Below are 11,629 nucleotides of genomic sequence, written 5' to 3' on the forward strand. Positions count from 1 at the left end.
GTATTCTTCTTATTATGATCAGACTAGATCTAATGTGCATCATCAATAATTCCTAGAGATAGGTGGTCGGTGGGCTATTTGTGTCTGTGGTCTCTCTCTAAGAAGGTTTTGTGAGCTGATTAGGTATGCAAAAAGGTTTCTTCTGGTTATGATTCTTGAGTTGTGTCTGGATACAACCATGTTTACATTGCTCCCTTTTAACTCATTATTCTTATATATGCTCCTCTGGGTTTTCACTGAATATTTCATCTGGAGGCCACTTTCTGTTCTGCAGACACAAGTTGAAAACCTTTCCTTGGAAGAGCACAGATTAGATGATCGAATAAGGTTCTATAATTCATTTCGGATAATTTCGGATATAAATTTCGGACAATTTCGGATAGTAAACAAGTTTCAGATAATTTCGGAGTTTCGGATAATTACGGTTAGTAAATAAGTTTCGGATATAAGTTTCGGATAATTTTCGAATATTAAATTTTGGATTCGAATCGGATAATATCGGATATCCGACAATTTATTCGGATACGAATTCGAATATTCATTAGTCATATCCGATCGGATTCGGATTCGAATTCGGATATACCAGTATCCGATCGGATATGTATCCGTTGACAGCCCTAGTTTTTCTCTAGGGAAACTTCCCTAACCTCCCTGCTAGGTGTCCTCCTCGCATACAACCACCTTTGTTAGGTGTCCTCTTTACATAAGAATGCCTCTGCCAAGTGTCCTTCTTGCATGAGATCACCTCTGCCAGGTGTCTCATAGGTATCTGTCCACATGTTTGCACCACATGTGATATGTGCATGAGACTCCAACAGCCAACCACCCACATAACTACCCAACTGCCACACTACTCAGCTACAGCTACACTTTCCTGCATAGCTTGCTCCGTGGCTACAGCTATGTCTCTCGGGTCATCTCGTGGATATCACCTATCTCCTCGTCGAGTGCCTAAGTTGTACGTCTATGCACGCCCCTCGTTGTCTGTCTCGTCTCTAGGGCACACATGCAATATGCACCCTCTCACAAGCTATGCCTCAGCCGATAGTCCGTGTGCCGATAGTCTGTGGCTACAGCCGATAGTCCATTTTTTGTGTTTCAAGTTGGATTTCGATGTTCCGGGATGTTTTAAAATCAATTTTTCGTAAGGAATTTAATGGGATTATGGATTTGTGTCACTTATGAAATTTTTTGAAGTGAAATGATTGAAAACCCTTATGAGGGGCATTTTCATAAATTTATCGAATTTGATGAAAATTGGTGAAATAGTTTATTTGATTTCATTTTATTATTTTATGTGTTCGAATGAGTTTTCCTAAGCGTAAGGGGGCTCTAAGGATGTTTTGATGTTAGGGGTATTTTGGTAATTTAGTCATTTTTAGTGATTTTTATCGTAAAACTTCTTTTTGTCTGTAAAATGATGATTTCTATGTTTTTGGGATTATATTTTCCTAACGTAGCGTAGTTTCTACAGTTTTATTAGTTTGAGATACCTCATCCAAATTTTTGAAACATATTTAGTAACAAAATAGAGCATTGGAATAATCATCCATCATTGGGAATCATCGCGATCGGGTTGACGAGTTGATTAATCAGGCAAGTGCAAAAATGGTGTGTCTATAGATGCCCCTCTTTGGCAGAGGATTGAAGCAAACTAGATAGCAAATCTATTTTGGTAGATAGTACGATATCTGAATGTCAAAGCTAATGACAATCCATTTTACAGCCTGATTTAGTAATTCGTCGAGGCATTCAGATCCTTGAGGGTAAAAATCTCACCGAACTAAAAGAAGGTCAGGTCCTAGAGATCTCCTCTTACTGACAATGATGATTCAAATTGAAATGCACATACGCACTGAAGACAATCACACAATATTAAATTATGGTAAGTATAGATACGTGATTTCGTGATTACGATGGTCACATCTACTAAGAATTGAAGTCGCCACCATTCATTTTGTAAGTGGGTGTGAATGGTCACCCGATGCACATTTTTTGAAAAATGACATTTTTGGCACGTAGTGACTCACGATGGACAAAAACTAATCAAACCTTGAGATTCAGGGTAAACGGCTCGATTAGAAAAAATGGAAGATGTTAGGCACCCTTTTCTCCCCGTCAAGTGGCGGTACCTCAAAGAACTCGATCATTTTTTAATAAAATTACAAAAAAAATAAAATGCCACATGTCGGTGACTTGTACCTAAGTAGGGATTTAATGTTGGCTTAAATTATAGGGAACATATCATCAAAGGAGGTGGCCCACATAGAAATTTAGCATTCACATGACATACTTTCGAAAAGTGTTGGCTAATGGATAGGGGTCCATTCTCATGGATAGAAAAAAATCTGAATTCCAATTGCCTTAAAACGATTTAGGGATTAAAATCGATTTTATTTTTAAAAATTATTACAACTCTTATACTTTCAATCGGACCAAAGTCCAATCTACCGGAGATAAGGGAGGGTAGCATCACATCTTAGAGGCATTCTAAAACAAAAATAAATAGAGGAAGGGGATAGTAGAAGAGGGGAATGGAGATGGTAGAGAAGAAGAGGGGGGAAAACGATTCTTTTGACCCACCTTGTAGCTTCAACCTTGCTTCTATTTCTTTTCTTCTTCTTCTTCTTCAATATCTTCTAAGGTCCTTAATGATTTATGAGAGTGAAATTATTTTTTAGAAGATAATATGAGAGAGTAGTGGAGATGAGTAGAGAAAATAGATTTTTTTTCTTAGTGAGACTTGGTAAGTTTTTTTTTAATGAAGTTTGAATGAAAGTGTCCACTTTTAAAATTCAAACCTTAGAAGTTTTATTTCCGTTTGTTTTATTTCAGATTTCAGACTTCGGAACCAAAATTCAGAAGTTTTGAACCAGTCATGGGGGGACGTTGAATGAAACTTCTTACGTCTGATTTCTTGTTTCTAGACTTCAAAAGTGTTATCAAACATAGCCTTAGTTAATACTATGTTTTTATTATTCACATCCAATAAATAGTAGGGGTACCATGTATAACCATAATATCAGGGATGTATGTGAGAAATTAGAAGAGCTTTGTTAGAAGTCAATGTAATTGTATTTACATTGTAATTCATTTGTGTTATACATTACTCACTACTTGTATGAGAGAATCTATTTAATTTTTCATTATTTAGAAAGGTTTGACCTTGATTATCGCAAGAAGGTTGTTCAAACTAATAGTGAACATGATGTAGCAAAGTCAGAGTGCTGTAGCAATTCTCTAAGAAAATAAAAAAATATCTACTTAGGGAGCTGAGGCCGAGCACAAGGGCTTTAAGTCAACACTTATATAATAACTAGTCATCAATTGGAAATGGGCAAGATGGTGATGAATTGCGATTGTTAAGACTAATAGTGAACACGATGTGTCAACTTGATTCGAGTGAAAGACTAGACCAACAAGAATACAGGAATGTTACCTTATCATTTAATAAGAAATCCAAGACAACTCAGGAAATAGTCAGTGTTCCAATTAATTAACCTTTTGGCATGTTTCAATTGGTGTTGGAGATGTAAATTGAACATGTGAAAATGTTTAGGTTTAAAAGTTGGTTCAATCCAATAAACATATCCAACATAACCGGTACTATTGATTTCTTCAAAAGGAAATCGAGGTCAAGGGGGGTCTTTTATCAATTTCAAAACATGTGATTTTCTCAAATATTAATAAAAGATCTTGATGGTTTCTTTAAAATTGTCTCTTTTGAAGATATTAAATTAGAGATATGCTATTGGCAACGCAATTTTTTTACTTATTACACCTTAATTGCTTAAATTATTTATCACCCCTAATCAAAGATTAATACGCACTCTTCAAACATAATATTATGAAGGTTTCATTCATATTATAATCTTAGCTCAGATAATACTTTGTTTAAATTATGATTAAGCTTATATAAACCTTAAACCCCAAAAAAAATATTCTAAAAAAAATAATAAAAAATAGAGAGATTTATGAAAACATGCACGAATTTTGTTCTAATTACGATTTCGGTACATTGTTCATTTTATCTACGAAAACATACATACATGTCGGTACACTAAAACATACATGCATGGCGGTACACTATTCACTTTTATGCTTTTACGAACTCGTAAGTTTAAAAGTTACAATGTTCCCAAGTTAATTCCCCTTGGTTGACATCTATGTATACTATCGGCGACCTTTACATGACCATCATCCGTGATCAGCCACAATTTGCAGTGATGTTTAGGCAGTTAGTCCTCCTTTTGTTGAGCATCTGCTTCTTTGCCGAGGACCGTGCTATGACAGATACTGCCTTCTTAACCGCCATGTATGACATAGAGTGCATTGGGCAATATGATTGAGGGAGTCTCATATTTGGGATGATATTGAGGGGGGGGGGGTGGATGATCTGTAAAGTTCAGGGCATCATGTACCAATTTGGAGAATGGATGTATGCCTAGTTTTTCTGGCCCTTCTCGAGGGTATATTGTACTTTCGTTATTTTCTGATTGTTGCCTTTTTCTCTTCTCCGCTATATGCTAATTGTATCCTCCTTTCTTTTACAGTTGTTCAGTCACCATTATTTCTCGTTTTACTAGCCACAAATGCCTTCTTGGAGGGCAAATTATGCCATGGCCGTAAGCTAGCCACCCACCCTAAGAGAACGTAGAAGAATCAAGGTTTGCTTGCCTAGGCTCACCTTGACTAGTGCTTTCAAAGAGACGTGAGTATTTTCTTCTTTGTAGCTCGTTCATTACTTTTCTTTTATGTTCTTAACCTCTACCATCTCACTTCTAGATCCTGAATCCCCATCCCCATGAGCTTTCGTGCACTGTTTCTCAGAATCCTGATTATATCTGAGCTCGACATTTGAATTTTTAGAGGCTGATCCTCTTATATTACATCAGGGGACCATCATACGAGAGCATATCTCTTTTGAGTGTTGAGGGGAGCTATGTGTCCCTCGTAATCCTACTGAGTGGACGTGGTTGAGGATTGATGATGATGAGGTGTGAGTCGTAATTGAGGAGGTACCTTGAAAGCGATTAGTCTTCTCGGGCAATTATGATGAGTGGTTGAGTCAAGCATCAATTGGGTGCATCATTCCTCATTTTGCCATGCATCGAGGGAGTCTAGGAGTTGGGGGGAGGGGTATATGTACTACGCTATGAGGATCGTTGACCCCTTCCTATCCTTGGTTTCGTTGTTATTTCTGATGGTAATTCTCATTCCGTGTTTGTCAAACATTTTCCAGGATGTTGCGTCATGGGAACGGGAAGAACAGAGAGAGATGAGATTGGACATGTAGGCTTCCCGAATTGTTTTTTTTTTAGCAAAAGCAAGTATGAATTGTCTCATCATCCAAAGATTTATGTTTTGCGATCTTCGTTGTTGTCTTGACCTATTATTGATGGTTCTTTGGAGATGCCGATTCTTCATCTCAACCACCTTTTACACCACAATGGGTAATTAAAAAATAACACAATTGTTAGTTACACATTTTATTGGGCTAATCATTAGCTACTAGCTACCATTATTCATTATTTTTTTTTTCGTTTTCAATGAGCTTTTAGGAGTGATGCTTCCTATTCTCAAAGGGTCCAAACCCCTTACATCCCTAAGCCTCCCGTCGAATCGCTTCGTGTTATCGATTTTTGGCCTAGAAGACATTAGTATTTTGGTGGTGGGACCACTTGGGAGGTGTCTTGATCCACTAACCTTGGGTGTGTTGACAATTGGTTCCCGGGGTTTGACATATCCCAATTTACTTTCGTTCAAGAGGAATGAGTGTTTGAGCCTCACCTAGAGCTCGAGCTTGAGCCAAAGCCCGAGCGTAGGGCTAAGCCAACAGCCCTATGGGAAAAGCTGCTTACTTCCTCGGATGATTATTTTCAAACTTCCCTATACCAATGAGACCGTCATCTACCAACGTGGGATCAACAAGGGTCTGTGTTGGGAGAAGGAATGATTTTTCGCCCCTTATATACTGTCAACAATAAATTTTATAAATATACCTCAAGATTTGTAAAATAAGATTGCCAATAATTTTATTGATTTTGATGAAAACGAGAGTACAAATCTCAATATTTTCCTCTGATTAACAGTTAAATATAAAAATAATGACATATGTGGCTTTTTTTCTCTTTAAGCTTCGCGCTTTATCGACTGAGAAAGTTGCTTTCATGGTGGTTTTGTTTGTGTTTGATCTTCTGTAAAGGTTTTTGTAGATTTTCTTTTCTCTGGATTTCGCGCTTTATCGACTGAGAATGTTTTCTTGAATTTCGAAGAAGGACTTTAGGCTTGATCTTCTCTTTAATCGGAGTCCGGATCTCTAGAAGAACTTTGCTTTGTTTCTATAGGAGGGCTTGAGAGCTTCTTCTTCTCTAGAATGGTCTTCTGAGAGAAAGTGATCCAGATCTCCTATACATGAGGGGGGGCTTTGATATGTATAGACTTAAAAGATAATTTAACTTTCCAATTATGTCCTGACTTAGAGAACTTTGATTTGTTAATCTAAAGAATAAATTCGTCCAAATCCAATTTAAAAGATTCTATAGATTATTGTTGGGTTAAACTCATTTATTTGGGTGTAAGGCCAAAGATTTAATATGTGGATTACTTGAATTTGTTAGATCATGAATTTTATTTACGAAAATCCAAATCCAAATCATATGAAACTCGTCCCAATCAATGAGCCCCAAATTATACTTGTGATTCCAATTTTAATTTAAGGGACTTTTGTTAATCTAGAAAACAATGTGGACCCATTTAAATTTTGATGCCTACAAATGCCCCCTCATGGATGAATTGATGGTGGCGTAGTTGGTGACGAGGCATCCTTGATCATGTCGATATACGACTGTCTTCTTCAAGTTTGGAAGGATTGGTCACGTGTCTTCACTTGCAATCCTGCGACAAGAGTAAACAAATTCATTTTTTTAAATAAAAATAGTTTATATATATATATATATATATATATATATATATATATATATATATATATATATATATATATATATATATATATATATATATATATATATATATTATTATTTTCAAAAACTTTATGAAAATATTCTTTTAAATTGAAAACATTAAATATATTCTTCTTTTAAGAAAAAGTTTTTTTTAAACTATATTTTTTTTTCCAAAAAAATATTTTCAAAATTTATTAGAGAGATTTACCGAAATGGCGAGGCTCAAGTGTCGCACCTGTATACAACAACTCGGAAAATTGTTTGCTCACAAAAATCTGCGATTCACTCATCAAATATACTCAAGTGTATTGAATGGCATTCCTCATTTACAAAAATACCCATTCTTAGATACAAAACTACCCTTCTATGCTTGACGTGGTAAGCACTAAGGCGTCTGTGAGCATTGTGAGGAAAAGAATGACTCGCTACAACTACCTTTAAAAAAATTTGTTACTTAAACAAACTTTCTACTTTATGGACAAAGCTAGCATGACTAACTTAGTAAGATTTCAAATCTTACTAAGGGGCATCGTCATGCTCACATACATTATCAAATTGGAAATCCAACTCACAGTCCTCTACATTTTATGTATAGGAACTCATGTCCAAGACATAGAGTATAACGATTTATTTTAGGTCTGATCCAAGGTTTTGGAGGTGGATGACTACTCACTTCCATTAAACTCAAAATTTAAAATTAAAATTCTATAGTCAAATTTTTTTTTTTTTTTCAAAGTTTACAACATTTTGTCCTCTACAACACTGAAACATCAGATCATCATGTGTTTGGATACCACAAAATTGAAAATCAATGTAACGACGTTGGTCGACATTGAGAAGCAACAAACAAATGGGTTGATAACAACTTGTGAGAGTTCCTCTTCTTTAACATCAAGACCTTTTCCTCTGTTTGATGACCCGAATATGAGTCCGAGTAGTGGTCAAAGCATTCGATCGGGTTATATACATTTATAATCGGATTGGTGCTAATTTAGTACCCCTACATTAACAAGGTTAATTTGTTAATTAAAGTTTTTTCAAGTCTCTTAACACTATACAAAAAATTCTTTCGTGGATCCATATATAAACGTTCAACTTGATTGGTAATTTCTAGCATTAGTTGTGATACTTTTTCATGGTTTTCAATCATACTTTCTTATTCAACTCTAATTTATAAATGGATCTGTCCTTTAATTTATATTTAGGTTTAGAAGAGCAAAATGCTTTGCACAAATTTTCTTATGAGACGATCTTGCGTTGAACTCTTATATATTATGCTAACCAAACATAATTTCCAACATATTTATTACTCAATCAGACACACGAGTTCAGAAATAAATACATTTTATGTCACTCATACAGATCAGAGATCCCAACCTAGGAATATATAATGTAACCATCATATACTGTACCTACACAATCAACAACATAAATCGATCCTTTATTCTTGACCGCTCATACCATCATGGACATTAATCGGAGCTATATCGCCACTCCTACCTGTTCATACCTTGGTGGACAGTCGGAGCCATCGTCACTCCACGATTTTGTTTTTCCATATTTGCATGCCATCCTACACATTTAAATCATCAATATAAAAAATCCATTCGACACAAATGCATATCTTGATTGTAGATTGCAATAATAAATTATATGGCTCTAGATCAAAATTTAATGTAGGAAAAAAAAAATAGTTCAGCCAACCTTTATATAAGATTTCAATGATAATTAAATAAATTATTTCAGGATTGACCTAACCTCAAGCTTCCCCAAACATAATACATGCGTATATATAATCACGTTTGATCGGGTTAGATGTTTCAGATTGGGCTGATTTTTTTGAGGATGATTTTCTAATCATAAAGATCATCCTCACAAAAAATCAAGTCAATCCGAAACTTCTAACACATATTTTTAAAAATGATTGTTATTATATTGTTTTTACTTATATCCCATGATCCACCTCCGTCTATATATACGATTAGGAGCGTTTAAGGGACATAAGTAAAAACAATTATGTTTTAAAATATGGGTTAGAAGTTTCAGATTGAGCTACTTTTTTGTGAGGATGATGTCTATGACGAGAAGATCACCCTCACAAAAAATCAGCCTAATTTGAACCTTCTAACCCCATCAAAAGTGATTTAGAATCTGGATTGTCGATTTTTACTAATAATTTGTAAATCATCTTGAATGAGAAAATCATCCTCTCAAAAACTCAGTCTAATCTGAAACTTCTAACTCATAGTTTGAAAAATGGTTGTTTTTTTACATATGTCCCTTGAACCCCCCCCCCCCCCCCTCTATATATATTGCTTTGGCGGGCCTCACGTACTATCCTACCCAGCATATGTACAACATTAAATAATCACTTTTTGGTGGAGGGGCATATAGAGATTCAAAGTCATAATTTGTTGAGTAAACCCAGTCACTCTTGCCATCTCAACTAACCCCTAGTGGGTATAATAAATGCATATATAAATACCTATGGACATGTCGAATCCGTGGCCTTTGAGCTCTCTATACTCTTGACATAAGGCACACTGCTCGCAACAACAATGAATGACGAAATCACCGCACGTGTTCTTCTTCAAGTGATATTGCCCACTTAGTTTTGATCGATAGAACCACGAGTATATGCAAGAGCAACCCGCAAAGCAGATTATTGCGTAAAGGGCTCCGCTTACACCACAGGCTACACCCATGTATAAAAAAATTAGTCTTGAACTAATAATTATATTATTTTAATTTGCACAAAAGTAGGAAATGTTCTATTACCATGCAAAAATTTATTATAACACACTTAAATAAAGATTTGGAAACTTCAATTAATCCAAGGCATGGTTCTTTCAAATAACCCCAAAGCAAATAAAGAAATGGAACAATTGAATGGAAATGGAACTCTTGAAGTAGGGGGAATTTTGACGACCATAGAAAGATTATTGTCAAAAAGCATTGAATATTGGATGATTTACCAAAACAGGCACTGAAAATTGAAATATCCTTTTTGAAATTAAAATATTTTCTTTAAAGTGGGAAACAATTCACTGTTTTATAAAACAGACCTTTTTAAATTGTTTTACTGGAACTAAAATAGGGAAAGTATTTACGGTTCATAAAAGAGAAAAAAGGTTTTACTATTCAATTAAAAAATTTACCCTTTTGATAATAATAAAAATACTTTTCGAAAAAAGTAATTTAACATTTTCGGAATTAAAATGATTAGTGTGCAGTTTTGGTAATTTTTTAATTTTACTTTGACTGCTGATTTTGTAACTCTACCTGACAGGGTGACTTAAAAACTCACCCACCTGACATGGGCAAAGAACCGTAGATTCTTTCCTACGGGATACACAAATGACCTAACCAACCTGCCATATGCAGTTGTGTATCTACAATTCTTTGCCCATGACATGTCTGTGAGATTTTGAGTGACGCTGTCAGGTTGAGTTACAAAATCATTAGTCTTTTACTTTTGATAATTCTCTCTTAAATATTTTCATATTCACAAAGAGTCGTGATAATCTGATTACCCCACGTGGCAAACTCAATCGATTACCTGACCTGAGAAGTTCGAGAACCGTAGATTTTTATTCCTCGGGATATGAAGTTCCCTTGAGATACACTTTTTTTAATGGGGAAGTGTAGCCGTGTATCTCAAGGAGGGCAGATCTACGATTCCGAACTTGTCCCGTCAGGGTAGTTGATTGAGTTTAACACGTGGGATAGTCATCAGATTATCACGATTGATTCGCAAAACGTGAAATAGGATGTGGAAATTATAAGATTTGACAGGTTATCTGCCACCCAACATTCATGCTTGGTGTGTAATAAAATTTTTTTGGTGTGGCAATATAAATATTTGTTTGTTCAATGCTTACAAGTTGATCCTTTATCGAGAATCTCTGCAATCTGACCAAAAGTAATGCATGGGCAACAGCATGTTATAAGACCTGCAAAGTAGTTGACACATTAGAGAGAGAGAGAGAGAGAGAGAGAGAGAGAGAGAGAGGGATAGATACAGTTGGGAACATCGTCGACACAATCGCAGAGGCCAGTGGACCAAGGTTGAATTTGATCTGTGGAGCTCATTGGGATGCCTGTTGTAGGATATGGTGCTGTAGGTGGAGTTGATGTCGAGGGCTTCTGAGTTTTCAGAGAGAGAGAGAGAGAGATGTGACGATGAGTGTTGTGGCACTCTGCAGAGAAGAAATGTGAGTCAAGTTGGAATTAAATAGAAGAAGAATAAAAGGATAATGTTTCAAATCTTTATCAAAAAAAAAAATAATGTTTCAAATCTTTATCAAAAAAAAAAAAATAATGCTTCAAATCTCAACAGCCAAACGCGTCTCATCTTTAATACGCTTGCCTAGTTGCCTCTTACTGATTCCGAGTTGACTCATCCAAGTCATCTCGATCGTCTTGTACAAATCACGAGTTTTAAGTTTTTAAGGGCTTCACAATTGCATGATTTTTATACCTTTGTTCAAGTTGTGTTAGAATTAGTTATTAAGATAACCACAATCAGATTGGATTGGATATTTATCGAATCTCAATATTAGGATTCAAATTTATTGTGAGGGATAAGATGAAAGCTCATTTGATAAACAAAATCCAAATATAGTCGTTCCATAATAATTGAAAAAGAAAAACTCAAATTTTAC

General features: G+C 35.4%; 1 protein-coding gene across 1 annotated transcript; it reads right to left on the minus strand.

Moving 5' to 3' along the window:
- Positions 1-8,237: 8,237 nt before the first annotated feature.
- LOC147394047 (cell number regulator 2-like) lies at positions 8,238-11,209 on the minus strand. The gene is made up of 4 exons (XM_086453909.1): positions 10,988-11,209; positions 10,847-10,918; positions 9,451-9,660; positions 8,238-8,538 (listed from the first exon to the last, which is right to left on the minus strand). The coding sequence occupies exons 1-4, from the start codon at positions 11,055-11,057 to the stop codon at positions 8,462-8,464; spliced, it is 429 nt and encodes a 142-aa protein (XP_086310035.1). The 5' UTR covers positions 11,058-11,209; the 3' UTR covers positions 8,238-8,461.
- Between the last annotated feature and the right edge of the window lie 420 nt (positions 11,210-11,629).

Source organism: Akebia trifoliata, chromosome 9 (assembly GCF_017979445.1).
Source record: "Akebia trifoliata isolate Shusen 1 chromosome 9, ASM1797944v1, whole genome shotgun sequence".
Classification (NCBI taxonomy): domain Eukaryota; kingdom Viridiplantae; phylum Streptophyta; class Magnoliopsida; order Ranunculales; family Lardizabalaceae; genus Akebia; species Akebia trifoliata.

Coding starts and splice junctions, on each gene's coding strand:
- LOC147394047 (XM_086453909.1), bottom strand. CDS start 11,057: ATGAGCTCCACAGATCAAATTCAACCTTGGTCCACTGGCCTCTGCGAT. Junction 10,919..10,987: donor TGTCGACGATGTTCCCAACT/GTATCTATCCCT, acceptor ACTACTTTGCAG/GTCTTATAACATGCTGTTGC. Junction 9,661..10,846: donor TCTCGATAAAGGATCAACTT/GTAAGCATTGAA, acceptor ACATGGGTGTAG/CCTGTGGTGTAAGCGGAGCC.